The 15,894-nt window shown below is 40.4% G+C and overlaps 2 protein-coding genes across 3 annotated transcripts in view; both read right to left on the bottom strand.

The window, feature by feature from the left end:
• smim19 (small integral membrane protein 19) overlaps positions 1-1,477 on the bottom strand; it is a 2,757-nt gene extending 1,280 nt beyond the window's left edge. Inside the window, exons 1-3 of one of the 2 annotated variants that reach the window (XM_014337091.2) lie at positions 1,192-1,477; positions 907-1,031; positions 96-713 (exon numbers count right to left, since the gene is read on the bottom strand). In XM_014337091.2, coding sequence (XP_014192577.1) covers positions 595-713; positions 907-1,031; positions 1,192-1,325 — 378 coding nt within the window. In that variant the 5' untranslated portion in view covers positions 1,326-1,477 and the 3' untranslated portion in view covers positions 96-594. Of the gene's footprint in view, positions 1-95; positions 714-906; positions 1,032-1,191 lie in introns of those variants that run through there. The other variant, XM_005933246.3, reaches the window with a different exon arrangement.
• Positions 1,478-4,453: 2,976 nt separating this feature from the next.
• Positions 4,454-15,889, bottom strand: fam199x (family with sequence similarity 199, X-linked). Its single transcript, XM_005933243.2, has 8 exons — positions 15,784-15,889; positions 13,270-13,449; positions 10,162-10,381; positions 9,832-9,990; positions 9,225-9,386; positions 8,938-9,121; positions 8,699-8,802; positions 4,454-7,106 (listed from the first exon to the last, which is right to left on the bottom strand). The coding sequence occupies exons 2-8, from the start codon at positions 13,434-13,436 to the stop codon at positions 6,933-6,935; spliced, it is 1,170 nt and encodes a 389-aa protein (XP_005933305.1). The 5' UTR covers positions 13,437-13,449; positions 15,784-15,889; the 3' UTR covers positions 4,454-6,932.
• Between the last annotated feature and the right edge of the window lie 5 nt (positions 15,890-15,894).

The following is a 15,894-nucleotide window of genomic DNA, read 5'->3' as shown; positions in this document are numbered from 1 at the left end:
GTTTTACCTGGAAAACAAAACCTCTAAGGCTGAAAATCACACACACACACACACACACACACGCACACACACACACACACACACACACACACACACACACACACACACACACAAAAAAAAAACTCAATATCAAACCTCCGTCTGGCTTCGTCCAGCCATAGCCTCACCAGCAAGCACAACCCAGTGTAATGTTAAAGGCTTTGCCACACAATATTCACTGACTTGCTGTGCAACCTTATTTTAGTTCAATAAAGGTAGCATCTACAGTACTGTGCAAAAGTCTTGAGCCACCTACCGTTTTGCTTCAATGGAGACAATTTCTTGTAATTTCTTAAAGTTGTTTTGACCAATTAAAACACTATTCCTTGGACATCACTTGCATTGGTCCAGTCTTTGTACCATATCGTGTATTTATTTATTCATTTTTTTGTTAAGCGACTTAACACTGACCTACGAATGATCCAAGCATATAAAAAGGCATCTTACTCATGGATGACTCCACTTAGCAAAGAACCAAATTTTAATTGTATCTGTGTTAGGAGCATCCTTGTTTTCATTTCTTTAGCTGAATCCAAGAAGAAAAAAGAAAAAAGGTTACAAATAACAGTGTGGTCGGCGTAAAATAGTATTTTTGCAACAACAAGGCGATTCCCACAGAGAGGTTAGCTGAAAACATGGCGTATCTCGGCGTGGTGTGGAGTGGGTCCTTGAATCTTGACAAGTAGAAGAGGGAGAGAAAAGTATGAACAGTATGTAAAAGAAAAGGGGACAACCCAGACCCGACCCTTATTTCCCATCTTCCTGGTAAAGTAAGAGGAAATTAGAAGCGGGTCAAGACTTTTGCACAGTACTGTAGCGTCAAATCGAGTTTCACTGCAATCCACATCAGCCCACATGCATCCTCACCCAGAGAGTACATCTCCAGCTGCTGTCGCAGGCGGACCTTCTGCAGGCTGTCGTAGAAGTTGGGCTCCGGGCTGCTGCCCGCGGTGGGAGGCAGAGTGAAGATGCGCATGATCTTCCTCTTGTTTCTAAAGTGTACGTAAACAAACAGCGTCAGTCTGTGCTCGTTATCCGCAAACAACTAGGGGAACATCATCACCGAGCACACGGTTTGACCTGTAACATGTTAACCTGCCAAACCAGTTATTTACAGTCGTTATGAGGTAAGGTTAAGAAACGCGTCCTTACTTTCTGGCGTACATGAGCAGGCCGAAGCTGACCAGGATCACCAGCAGGTAGACATTCGTGGCCTCGTTCCACGCTTCGTGCACAGAGTAGTCTATGGAGTCGGGCTCGTTTCCCAAAACTCCGTGAGCGCCCATGGAAAATGCGGAAACTGCCACCAAACTACACGGAGAAACATCCAATTTTGAAGCAAAATCCTCTAAATTAGCCCCGTTAGCCTACACGTCCTCGCGAATCCACTGTGTAGTGTAAACACTATTACGTCACATCAGTTCTCTTTTCTTCGTTGCTCCTCTTCCGGTTTAGACGCACTGCTGCCCCCTACAGTCCCAAATCTTATCAACCCAGTAAAAAAATCAATTCTGAAATTAATTCACTGATGCAGGTTTGATTGGACAATTAAATTAATTATTACAGCACAAAATGTTTTATTTTATTCTGTGTTGTTTTTTGGGTCCTTTCCTGTTATTTGTCCTTCCTGAAGGGAACTTTACAAGCGTGTATTTGTTTTTACTTGTAAGATAAGATAAGACTTTATTGATCCCACAACGGGGAAATTTTTGCGTCACCTCAGCTCAGGTACAGATATGAAGGAAATACAAAAATACAATTAAGTACAATCAATGAAAAATAGTAAGATAATACTATATACAATGGTAGCATACACAGTATGTGATTATGGATATAGTTGGAAATATGGAAGACAAACTATATAGCTTGGAAGGTCATGGAAGGTCCATTATGCATGATTGTTCTATATATTCAGATTCATTTTGGTGAAAATCAGGTCAGCATCACCCCAAATGTGCAAATCAGTAAAAGCTATATCTTACCCACATATGTTATTTTACTCGTGAGCACAACTGCAACAGGAGGAAGCAAATAATGAATGAGAACTACTAAAGGTAAAAGCACACCGATTTCCAACCTCCAATCTGTTCATCCATTTATGTGGTGTCACAGGTTGGGTTGTTTATTTTTTCAGCCCTGCCTTCTCTCTTTTCTGAATCTGGAGACCAAATAAGTATGTCAGTTTGCCATCTTACAGAATGCCTTGTTTCATAAAATATATCTGGAGGACAGAAGAGACACACAGGTATTTGTTTCTGTAGTGGTTGTTACCTTTGCTGTATAGAGGGAAACGAAGAGCAAAAAGATCATGATCGTGATCCAACTTTCTGGTCTTCACCGTTTGAAAGTGTGGCAAAAATCCAAAGGATATCGTTCCATTTTACAGAATGGTAAACTTTTCAAAAGGAACAATGAGAGATACCAGGTGCCGCACTTCTTTTAACTGACACGCGTTGAAGTGAGGCTCCAAAGTAAACATCTCTCATCACTACAGTGATGCTGACTGACCTCCTTCCTCACCTCCTCTGCTCCTATCTTTGGTGGGAGAGACTCAGACTGGCCGGAGGGGAGGCAAGGAAAAGAACTGAGGATATACAGACTGACAAATAACAATGGCAACAATGTTAGCAGACCTGTTCAGCCTCTGGAAAAAGCTGCTCAGCAGCATTAAGTGAGTTAAACAAATGCAAAGTAAACTGGGATGATTAATATGTCTCACATGTATAAAATCTAACTGAATCATGTAAAATCAGTTATCCATTTGTAATTAAACCAATCTGCTGCACGGCACCAACTTAGTAAAATTTCATTTTAGCATCATAAACATGGCTCACTCAGCATAAAAGCACTTTAGGGCATTTAGGGCATACAGATCTGTAGATGACAGTGTGACAAAGTGGAGGAGCAGTTGCAATGCTCTCCATTTGTCCCATATGTGTTTACCTTTTTTGTTTTTTTGCACATTGTACACATTGTACACATTATTCCGTTTCTATGTATTTACTATGTTTTGCAATTTGTCAAGTAACATTGCTTCACTCACTATCCCGGGTTTGTTTGTGTAAGCCTTTTGTTGCCGGCAAATCAAACATTCTGCAAATTAAGCTAAATACTCAGTTACATGTTTCTTTATATTTTATTATGTTACAGATTAAGTCATTTGTTCATATTTACTTTGTTTGTCTTTTCAGTCTTCATGCCTGCCTGGCATTTCCTCATTTTAAAGTCCTGATGATGTCACATATGACATCAGCAGGTCAAACCAAGTGGAGGGGTTTCTTTTTCTATAGAGATGCTTCCTTTTGTTTGTGTTATGGTTTAAAGGGATTTGTTGAATGTTTTTCCTTTCGTTAATACTGCCATTTAGTTGTGTAAATGTGCATGTTAGAAGTGTGTAGAGGTTTTGTGTTTTTAGATCATCTGTGTAGAGTTTTAGATCCCTCAGTTGAGTGAGTGGTACTGGCTGGGCAATTGGAGGGAAATTGATGGCCCTATTTAAAGCCAGTCTCTACCAGATGCAGGAGAGGTGAGCTGTGTTACCAGAGCCATGTTATGTTGCAGTTTGTTAATAGAGTTTATTTGGGGAGGAAGTTTTGTTACATTAAATTAAGTTCACTGTAAATAAATTGCTCACCTTGGAAACCTGAAATGTCTGCTTCCCTACCACCTTCCTTGACGTTCGAGTCTGACTACTTCACAGACAGAATGTATGTGACGTCGCATTGACATCTTCAGAAAACCTGACCTCTGACCTTGACCTGACATCACTGACATTTGAAGTCATTGGAGTTTTTTGTTTTTTTTTAGTAGATACATGTATGGTATTAATTTCAAACGCCTCATTTGCAATTTATCACAAACTTAAGTGTCCACGCCTCCCACACACCCACCTCACTGGCGGAGTGACAACATGAGCCTTTCATGGCTGAGGGGTAAAAAATTTGTTGCTTGTATGAAATCCAGTCTGAGCGTACAATATTTGAAAGACACTAGTTTTCATTTTTAACTTTTCATAGGTTGACTTTGTACCATGATCAGAATAATGAAATTTTGTTTATTTGGAATAACCTAATTAAAAGGTATTTATTACAAATATGCACTAAAATTTAATGCAGAGGTTTTCCTCCAGTGAGCTCTGGGGCCGGGCAAAACAGGGAAGTCCATTGATCCCTCTTCTTGATGGGATTCCCTCCAAAAGATCTCAATCTCCACCCTGAACTTACTACACAAAGGAGCAGCTGATGAGCTGTGAAAACCCAAAGTGTTCTTTCCTTTGTTAATTATTGTGGAAAATAAAAATCACAGTGATTTAGCGCTCAATAAAAAGTGCTTGGAATTTGCAAACTGATGAATAACTTAATGAGTCATGCTCTCTTCTACAGAAGTTGCAAGTCAAAATAAGCACACGTGTAGAAAAGATGCAACACTGAATGTTTATTTGTCGAGTTCACAATAAACAGGAAGCGTCGAGTGAACTGCTCAGTCTCCCTTCAACCCTGTTATTCAAACACAACACTGTTCCAGAATCATTTGTTAATCAGGAGTTAACGCATGTAAATCCACTCTTTGCTTTAGTAGCCAATGAAAACATTTTCACTTGCGTAATATAATATAACACCACCACAGTGGGCTTCCCTTTCAAAACATCCTGTGTAGGTTTGTAAGTTTAATATCATTCATTTTCAGCAGTTAATGGCATTTTATCTGCTGAAGTTACTCTGTTGCATCACTTATTTTATTTTTATTTCAAAATTATGTCATTTTTCAAAATAGAGTTTTACTAATTCATTGCTACAGAATACACAAAGCTGTTTTTCCTCCGACTGCTGTAATTATTTTATACACAAGACAGAAACAAGAGCCACGGCTCAGTCCACATCAAGTATCAGAAACGGCAGCTTTTAGGCCGACAGTTGTAGTGGTTCATCAGGTTACAGCAGAGAAGCTGTGGGAAAAAAATCTTTTCTACAAGTTAACAAGAAAAAACTGAGCAAAACGAAAACATCCCGGTAGTTCCACAGAACGCTGTCCTGCTTCATCAGCACTTTGTCTGGGATTTGAATCTTCAGAGCAAAGTGAGCACATCTCTGGAAACGACGTTGACGGCTCAAATAAGAAGCTGAAGAATAGCTCCAAAACCATACCAGCCACTGAGCAAAGTGTGGTCTTTAAAATCCTATAAAACGTCCACAATTCCCAAAATCACTCAAACAAACAATGAGGGTCAAACATTCAAGTAGGAGTTCAAGAAAACAAAAAAAAAGACCAAATAAAAGTGATGAAAACAACAAAACACATCAAAATATGACTGAAAATATCTGAAGGGATCGGCAGCAACCTAGCAACGCATTCAAGCCCCAATGACCAGTTAGTTTGCCATGTCCATCATTTACATACACTCCCAAAAGGAAAGAAACGTTATCACAGAGGAAACCTTGAAAACAAGCAGTAAATATGATGGTACCGATCGCTTATTTACAACACAGGTAAGCTATTTCAACAGGTGTTTGCGAACGATGATGCAAGTTGTTCGTTTCTGGTCCACACGGGGATTCGCTGTGGGTAACGATTGAAACATGCAGTGTTTCAGTGCTCCCTCTAAGCCTTAAAAGTGAAATGGGACCACAAAGCTCAGCAGAGAGAAAGACAGACCAGCTCGCTGCATTTTCCACACCTAAACCATCGTAGTTTGGATTCATGTTTTTCCCTAAAGGCAACAATGGGTGCATCGATGTGCAGTTCATTCAGCATCAAGAATGTGTCGACACAGTGTGAGAGGGATTATATTTACAGTAAGTTTACAGACATGTTAAACTGCCCATAATATGCTTAAAGGATCTCTGCGTCTTTTAGCCTGTTATCTGCCTTCTTTTATTCAAACCTATAAAAGATCAAAGTCCAGGAAAAATGCTGCTCAGCTGCCTTAAAGGATTAGTTTATAGTCCAATCTTCACTCCAGTTACACAACGATATAATGCTCCACCAAGCAGCATTAAATACAACCAAAAAAACTCCATCGAGCACATTAAAGTCTAATGTGAACCAGCCGAATCGTTCAGCTGAGCACTGCTGAAAATCCTGATGTTCCAGTAGCAAACATATCCGACTTATTTCACACAAGACTGCAGCTGTTCCAGGATTTGGGCCATATTTCTATTTAAGAGGAACTTAAAAGTGAAAGAATGTGTCGCATACATGGCTAACTTTAACATTAGCTTCAAAGGAGGCTGTTAAGGAGAAAAGTATGAGCACTTTAAATCTGACGAGACCAATTCATCCTGCTGATTATGAACATATTTGTATGCAGATCAAATTACATCATCCTCCAAAGCTTGGATCCAGCTCCCTGTGGGGAATAAAGCCTTTGCCATCGCTCTCACTGAAGCAAATGTAGCCAAAGTCCACCTCTCTCGTCTGATCTGTCCTTCTGCCAGGTAGTAGTGAATATATCCTCTTACAGCATCTATAAGCAAACCTCTTATTACCTGCATTAAGATGCTATAATCATCATTAGTAGTGTGAATTCAATTGCAATCTTCTAAGGAGCTGCAGCGCTAACCTCTGGCTGTAAGCAGGAGAGACTGTGGCTATTAAAGCATTAGCAGTGCTTTATCACTGCTACATTAACTAGAGCAGTAGTGACTGCAGCACTTAGCAATTTACACACCAGCAGGTAGCACTAGTATTAGCAAACAATATGTCGAGCTAAGTTATATGCTGCAAGAAGCTATTACTGGCCATCACATTGTTCTTACAAAAAGCATTCTAAGCATGTTAGCATATGCGGAGCTAACGCATGCAGCGATGTGGATTAGCACGTTCTATAAGCTCTATGCTAGTGACTAGGTGGAGTGAAAGCAGGCGTAGAGGGAGCACTGATTGATTCACTGGTGTCACATCAGTATGTCCAGGTCGTCTCCGTGATCATCCTCCTCTGTCACCCGTAGCGACAGCACCTCCTCGTTCAGAAACAGCCCGCTCAGTCGCTCCTTTCGGGCCTGCCGCTGCTCTTTGAGCTGTCGCTTGCGGAGGGCTTTCTGCTGAAGCTTTCGCTGCTTTGAACGTTTCTGGAAGAGACGGTGTGTGGAGAGAGGAGTTAATAATAACAATAAATAAATCGTGGGTCTAAATGCTCTGATATGAGCAGACGTCAGCAGTGTGACAGCATTTTGTAGAAAGGGATACAAGTCAACTTCAACCCTTTCAGTAATTTGCATTTCACAGCTCAACAATCCATCAGAGCATTTCATCTAAAACTGTGTAAGCACATTCTCACAGCTGTTGTTGTGAACATCCAGCCACTGCTTCACCAGCTCCACCATCTGTCAGCTACAACCTGCTCTCTCATATGTCCCCAAAAAAGGCTGATTTCTGTTTTATGATTGCAGTTTACAAATAGTTTTCTTGTTAACTGAACCTTATTCTACAATTTGTTAATCCTGAAAAGGCTCACGTGTACTCCACAAACAATGAAAAAGATATTTAAGCTAGAGACAAAGCACATACCAATGATCTGAACTGAGACTTTCTTTGGTTGAGAACAACTGTGGGAATCATAGTATAGCAACAGAACTGGCACTGGAAAATATTATCAGTTACACAACGCAAGACAAAACACACAATTCACCTCAGGATCAAAGCTTAGAGACAAGGCTGCAAAGACATTCTTGTTGGTCTTGTGATGCTTTCCTACATCTTGTGACTTAACAGATCCTAACGAGCCAACTTACAGCTGATCCAGGCTAAAATCTAACCATTGAGAATCTATTCTCTCTTTACTGTGTGATCTCCATCATGCTGCCCCCTGATTACACTCAGACTGCACTCTGAGACTTCCGGTGTTTGTGTCTGAAGAAAAAACAATCAAAGATCACACAAGCGATGAGCTCTATTCTAACACAGCACAGCAAAGTTCACCAAACTGATTAAATCACTGAATCAATTATTTTTCCTCAGCAGTTCACATTAGATCATAATCATTTTAGATCACAGTGGATGTCAATATTGAAAGTCGCAATTAACAGCAGTTTAAAGAAATGTAAACTCTGCTGTCTGACAAAGTTCATGAAAAAAAAAAAGAAAAAAAAAGAAGTCTAGTTCTGAAATGCTGAGAGGTTTCTCGTAATCACACCAACCACAGTCCTCACTTCCTTAGATTCACAGTGAGAGTCTCCACACTCATACGCCTGTAGTGATCCTCCACAAGAGTCCCAGTTTCTCACGTGGGCCCTTGGGTAAATTAATTGCCCACCTCTGCACTCAGGTATTACAGTCACACAGTCTCCTCTGCTGCTACACCACAGTGTGAGGGTGAGGGGAGGAGCGGTGCATGCAGCTCGCCGGGAGAGACAAGACGGAGGAAAGAGAAGATGGAGACTGGAGCTGATAACAACTTGGTCATCTGTTATAAGTCCAAGAAAGGCTTCCAAGCAAGCGTTCGTCTATAGAAAACTCTCACTCAAGTTTCAAGGGCAGAAAATGTGTAACAATTATTAACACGACGCCAAATGTCCTTCTGTATAGAACAATCAAGATCTGCAACTGTTCTTCCAGTGTTTCAGAGATATATATTATAACCACTGGCCCGGACTCTGCAGAGCAAAATATTTACCAAGAAAACAAAAACTGTTTTTCATTTTTCAACATTCATCTTTCTTACTTTAGAGTCTCGTATGCGTTCTGCAGCACTGGAAAGATTTCCATCACTGTGAGCTCTGCTAATATTAGCAACACTGCTCCCACTACAGGCAGAGGCTGTACCCCCTGGAACACAAGGCACAGACACTGTTAGAAACATCAAGACCAGAATGCAGGGGAGCAATTTTATCTTGGCAAAAGCTGGAAGTACCAACATAAGCACAGACTCCTGTGGCGGTGTCAAACCAGGCAGCATCGTACCTGCTACAGAGTTGGAGGCAGTAGATCCAGTGGAGGAGCTGGCAGAGCTGACCATGCTGGCGTTACTGCTGCTGGCTCCGCTGACGCCGCCTGTACTGGCACTGCTGTGGCTGCTCCTCTTCCAGCCCTCCCTGGTGCTGCTGGCTCGCTGCCTGGGGCTGTGCTCCCTGATGTAGTTACGCACCTAATGACGTCACACAGATCCATTAAAAGGGGAGTTTCTGAACAACTCTCGACAGCGCTGCTCCTCAATATGCAGCAGCTACAAAGCTGTTGTTGCTGCTCACCTGTTTGAGCTTCTCATCGGTGAGACAGTTGAGCTCGATGATGAACTCGCTGTCAGTGGGAGAGATCTGAGCACAGGGGTCAATGATCTTGATGATGTCGAGCTGCTCTCTCAGGCCCATCTCTGTGCTGACCTTCCGGCTCAGATACTCAATGTACTCCACCTAGAAGTGGAAATTCAATTCAATTCAATTCAGTTCTATTTAAATGGCATCAAATCACAACGATGGCTGCTTCAAGGCACTTTACATTGTAAGGTAAAGATGCTACAATAATACAAAGAAAACCCCAACTATCATACGACTCTGCATGAGCAAGCGCTTTGGCAACAGTGAGAAGGAAAAACTCCCTTTTAACAGGAAGAAACCTTCAGCAGAACCAGGCTCAGGGAGGGGCGGGGCCATCTGCACGACCGGTTGGGGGAATAACACACCAGTTCAACTGACTGTATATCGAAATGTATTACAGGTAAAAAAATAGACAAACAAATGAAAAAATAATAGACGACACACTTCAACAAACAAAACCACGCAAGACAGAAAACACCTGGCTCATTAGCTTTAATGCTAATTCTGAGCACTCAGCACAAAACGAGCTTGTTTTGTTTACTTGTTCATCGTTGGTCATGGCACTCCAAGGCAGCTCATCCAGGTTGCGATGAGGGTGGGGCTTCGGCTTCCTCTTGGAAAACAAACATGGTGAACTTGGCACACTTGGAATTATGTCAGAGAGGACATCACTGCCACTTGCAATGTCACTTCCTGGTAACTGGGAAAACAACAATGGAAACAATTAGATTAGGACATGACAAGATAGGATTGTTTAGGAAAGCCATTTTCCACATTCATACAGATAAAGCAACAAGTTCAAATGACTTACAACTCCTACTAAACATGAGCACCTACAGAATATTAAAAATCAGACCGACTAATAAGCTACCTGCCACTCAAATTCACTGTCAGACCAGTCCCAGTATGTGCTGATAGAGGAGGAGACGTCACTGCAAACACTGCCTTCAGGAAACAAATCCAGCGATGTGAGTTCTTGGTCGTCCAGAAGGGAGTAGCAGTCGTCTTGATCCCCCACAGAGACGGAGGAGAAGAGCTCCTCGCTACACTCAGAGCTGGCAACACTGGTACCACAGGAAGTAAGGTTCCACCTGAGGAGAACAGAGTGGACATCAAAATTAATCTTTTAAGTGACTTCTAGAAGTTGTTCTCTTTTCTCTTTTTAGACCAGTAAGGTAAAAGAAAAGCACAGATGAAGGATTTGGGGAGGATTACAGAACAGCTGGACCTTTGTTCGCCTGTGCCTTCAAATTAAGATAATAAAACGTTGCTCCAACAGTTGTTCACTTGGCAGCCACTGCTAGGTGATAATTAAACTATTTTGCACAGTTTCAGGCTGTAACACTTGGCAACAATGTTTCAGCTACTGTCTGATTTGGAGATAAAACACTTTTATTTCTTATGTTTGTGTTTAATTTGCTAAATCCTAATATGACAGTTCAAATAATTGATTGGCTACAATTTCCAAGATATTTTATGTTTAACATTTTATACCTATGCACACTGTTAACATAAGTTTTAATCATGAACTGTTAGCTTATGTCTTTTCATCTGTTTATGGTCACTTCATATGATATTTCACCTTTCTTCATTATAGAGAAGACTTAACGTGAAAGTCAAAGCAGCCCCACCAGCCCCGAACTAACCATCCAAGCAGTGGACAGCAGTAAAACTTTAGCTGTGTCTCGTCACTGTTGTGCATTTGCGGCTCACTAAATAAACCATACAAAGAGCAATGAACGTGCTGCTGCTGTGTTCTTAAGCACAAAAAAATTACAAGTACCCTGTTTTTCGTGCTTTTCCAACTTTAGTACTAGAAAACACTAACACATGAATCAGTTTTGACATGGAGCACAGGTCATGATATGTAGACATTCTGCTTTTAAGACATGTCTACATGTCTGACTATTGACTTATTCCATCATTTAACAATTCAGGACAGCAGTAGAGGAAATGTAAAGTGTATACTAGGGCTGGGCGATATATCGAGTTTTTTAAAAATATCGATATATTTTCATACGAGATATAAGATGTGACAATATCGTTTATATCGATATAGTCTATGTTACGTTATAATTATACTTGTGGAGCCGCAGGTTTGCCTCTCTTTCGTCCACTTTTGTCTCTACGCAACGTTACTCGGCCTCGCCTCTCCTTCACTGAACACAACTCCGCCTCCCCCATAGCTTCACCTGCAGGCAATGACAAGATGAAAGCGGAAAATCTCCGTTAGCGAGTTACCGTGCGTGGGGCTGGACGGCGGGGCTGCACGGCCTAAAATCCTTTCCTTTTCTCAAAAATCGACAGTGCACCTTATGTATGAATTCTGGTTGTGCTTACTGACCGCGAACCGATTTTATGTGGTACACAGCGCTCAGCAATCTGTCAAAAAATGTTTTAATATGACTTTGCTAAGCTACGGAGCTGCACCGCTTGATGGATTGTCGGAGGATTACGGCTACCGGGGAGGAGCCTCGCGGAGTGATACGTACTGTGTGTGTATAAGGACCACAAATGGCACCTGTTCAGAGACGTGGTGCAGCTGTGAAATCTGTCTCTTTGTTATTATGCTCAGCGTCTATTAGTTTACATTTTGACTGCACAATTGTGAGCTTTTTGTTATGCACAAAAACAACATTGTTTTCTTTTATTTATGGACCATGATTATTTAATAAATGCTGATAATTTATTTTTGAGTAATTTCCATGTAATCTACGCTGTATGTAAATAAAAGTGCCCGTGTGACATCTGGGACACAGTGTGACTAAGAACTCTCTTTTTGTTCTTAACTTATGGCTTTAAAAAAAAAATCGAGATATATATCTTATATCGCCATCCAGCTAAAAAATATCGAGATATGAATTTTGGGTCATATCGCCCAGCCCTAGTTATACACATTTTACTGGTGCACATTATGAGTCACAGTACTTTCAATGGCATATTGCGAATGAAATGCAAATTAAAAAATATATATTACTTGTGTGAATTTTTAATATGCATAAAAAAATTTAACTTTACTTTGCAGCATTATAGAATTCCTGTTACTGGGAATGTGTCTAATCCAAGAGAACATCATATGATGTGAAATCAGCAAATTTCATAAAAAATATGTGAACTCTGTAGTTTATGAAGAGGTGCTGTCAGAAAATTAGCAGCTACTCCAAATTAAACAATTAGAATAATTTAAACAAGTTTAGCATTAGTAAATGAGTCACGTTTGACTGCATTTATGTGGAAGCATTTTGGCTGCAGAGGAGTATAATCTGTAACTTTCCACATACGGTTACAAAACTCTTCCAATTTGCCAAGCAGACTGGAAACAGGCAACAGGATGTTCCAATTTAAAGTTCTTCTGCATTTACAGGGCATACCACTCATGCACATCTGTGGCACACAGAGTTTATCTGATGCATTTACTTCCTTTAGAAAAGAATCTGGATAGTCCCAAAAGAGCGACAGCTAACAGATACTTTATCTATCAGCCAAGGATTAATTTGCACCACCAAGAGTGGTAATTTACCAAACTCTACTGAAATCCCATCATTGTTACACAGTAACATTAAAGATCCTGTGTCTACTCTTTAAGGGTTTTTGTAGTTTAAAAAACAAACAAACTGAGGTGTAAATATGAGCTGTGAAAATCTGAAACCTCTCACTGCTGGGATTCCTCCAGTCCCCCAGCAACAAGACTGGCTGCTAGCTTAGCAAGCCACTTAGAATTTCCTATTCTTACACAGATAGAGGGCTAACAATAGACACTTTACAGTAGCAGCACTTTGAGGGGACTGTTGTTGTGATTTGGTGTTGTATAAATAAAACTGAATCGAATTGAACTCAAGAGTGTTAAAGGCAACAGGGATGTCATTCAGGTCTGTATCCTCAGCACTGTAGGCTCCACACCACTACAGAGCTCCAAAATAGGGGTATACAGGCACAGTAGATACATGTACAAACACAAATACAGTCATTCTGTACTTGCCTGTTACTGTGAAAGCGATGCAGAGGATCCGTTCGATGACACGATGATAGCTGACAGCCAAAATCGCTGACATCCAGAGTTCCCACATCACTCAGGTTGGCCCTTTGGGAGAGGAGAGGGAAAGGCTCCTCCGGGGCCAAAAACTTCTCATACAAAGATTCAGACATGGTAAATCTGTATCTGAAATAAAGGAGGAGGGTAATAAATAGGCAGGGCTATGTTTCAATACACCTTCAAATAAATACATTATGCAAGGTCGTTATGCTGGACTGTACATGTGTTAACCTTCATAAGGCTTGTTTGTGAACACAACTGTTGATGCCACTGTTTATTAGGGGTGCAACTAGGGCTGCTCGAGTATGGCAAAAATGATAACCACGATTATTTTCACTGAAATTGAGATCTCGATTATTTGACAATACTTTGGGGTCACGGTTCGATATTTATCAAAAATACACAAGGTGGAAGGTGTATACAATTCAGAATAACAGCTAATATTAATAAACTAAGAGACAGTGTAGGTACTCCTGTTTAATGTTTTATTATCGTATTTTACTCATTAGCTAACAAAACTGAAATGGTGTTGGCTTCACAAGAATTATTCTTAGAAGCTTCCGACAGGTAAGCTAACTTGTTTTGCGGATCGCAGCTACGTTCTTCTTCGTTAGTATTGCGCGCAGTCTGGCCAGACCATATAAGCGATACTGCCCCCATAACTTCCTGTAGTGTATTGCAGCTACAAAAACACGTTTACATCGTTTTCGCATATGACGCGTCGACGATAAAATTCCGCATCAACATATTTTTATTAATGACGTCTTCAACGAATCAGGGGAAAGGGGGGCACAAAGAAATACCTTTCTTTCTTATTCTCATTTTAAATGTCTAGCTTTTAATAAATAATTATCTTAATCTTACACCCAAAGTTAATCTGGTGTAAAATGTATAGAAGTCCACTATTTATATAGTAACTATTAAATCTCTTTTTTTTCTTTTTTTTTGCTGGGAGTTGGCAACCCTGTTAGTTAGGTTGTTTAATATTTCTGCTAAGTACTCATTAAAATACCAGAATAGGAAGGATGGAGGATTTAAGTTTATTAAATTGATCAGTACTGCTGAACTATGAAATATTTTGGGTGCAGTGTATTTTTTGCATACAGGTATAACAAAATAGCTTTAGTATGAACTTGAGTATGAACTCATACAAAATGCAGCAAGATATTAAAAAACTGCTTTATTGATTAAAAAGCACACTATATCGGATTCATATCGGTATCATCAGATATCCAAATTTATGATATCAGTATCGGACATAAAAAAATAAGTGGTATCGTGCCATCTCTACTTAAAACACTGTGAGATATGCCAGGTTTTTGACTAGCGTTCTGCTCATGTTTTTGTAACAGGCTGCTAGTAACAAAGTGCCTGAAGATACAATTTAAAATTGTCTGTGAAGGTTCTCAGTCATCCAGGTCATCGTAGTCAAAGGAGCTTGCAAAGAAAAGCGTCTGGACTTCTTTAAGTTACTTGAAGACGTTTCACCTCTCATTCGAGAAGCTTCTTCAGTTCTAAGGCCAAATGGTGGGGAGTCCCAGATTAAAACCTAGTGGGAGTATCCCCCCGCAGAGGGACAAAAGGACCCCCTGATGATCCTCTAATGGCTGAGCCAAGGTGTGGGTCCCAATCAGCCAGAGTTTCGGGTGAGCTTTTCTTTGCAAGCTCCTTTGACTACAATTTAAAATTGTTTCTTTGCCAAATTGTGATGTGATACTGGTTCATCTCTCGAGTTAATAAATTATTATATAATTTATTCTAACATATTTGCTCCACTGCACACGTTTTTTTATTGTTTGTACTGTGCATGTCTAATCTGTTTATACTGGGATCAAAGAAAAAAAAACGGACTCCTGTCCCTTGTATGTGTACATGTACTTGGTCAATAAATCTAACTCTGATTGTTCAGATACTAAAAAAAGTCACTAATGGTGAAAACCTGTTTTTCGTCCAAGCATCAGTAAGAAGAAACATCTACCGATTTACTTTAATGGAAAAACTAGTTAGGCTACCTACTATGAATGCTTTTTACTTAGCAACTGTGCTAATAATAAAGCTCATAATCAACTGCTGGCTCTGTTATTTGGCACAGCTTAGACTCAAAGTAACTGGTAAACAGCCTGAATACTTCAAGTTACGGTAAACATAACCCCGCGCGTTAAAAGCGCGCGCGCGTGCGCGCTCGCACACATATATAAAGGCTTTGATAAAGCCAGCTCCATTAGCTTGAGTAGAACTTACATAAACAGTATCGTGTTTAGAAAACGCGAGCATAAGCCTCTGACATCACAACACAAGCTAACATCTTTAGCTTGCTGCTAATCCTCCGAAATATCTATGTAGCGTTTGCTAATACACAAAACGATCTGAAACTCCCATTTCCCAACAAATGCCATGTGTGAACGCTATGTGAACAGGTCTAAGCTGTAACTAAGAAGCTATCGATATTAAAAATCCTACCTTTTGGTTGTTCAAAAAGAGACCACTTCTATCGCCTCCATTTGCAAATCCGTTTTCCTCTAAACGACGAGCTAAGCTCTCACCGCGAGACTCCGCGGAATGAGAGTCATG

This window comes from Haplochromis burtoni, unplaced genomic scaffold (assembly GCF_018398535.1).
Source record: "Haplochromis burtoni strain Fernald_Lab_line unplaced genomic scaffold, NCSU_Asbu1 Contig_159, whole genome shotgun sequence".
Classification (NCBI taxonomy): Eukaryota; Metazoa; Chordata; class Actinopteri; order Cichliformes; family Cichlidae; genus Haplochromis; species Haplochromis burtoni.
This window is presented reverse-complemented; position numbering and strand designations above follow the sequence as displayed.

Excerpts from the sequence above, each read along its gene's own strand:
- fam199x (XM_005933243.2), bottom strand. The coding sequence starts at position 13,436 with ATGTCTGAATCTTTGTATGAGAAGTTTTTGGCCCCGGAGGAGCCTTTC. Across the intron at positions 9,991-10,161 it reads ACAGTGAATTTGAGTGGCAG|TTACCAGGAAGTGACATTGC; the intron begins GTAGCTTATTAG and ends TTGTTTTCCCAG. Across the intron at positions 9,122-9,224 it reads CCGATGAGAAGCTCAAACAG|GTGCGTAACTACATCAGGGA; the intron begins GTGAGCAGCAAC and ends TGACGTCATTAG.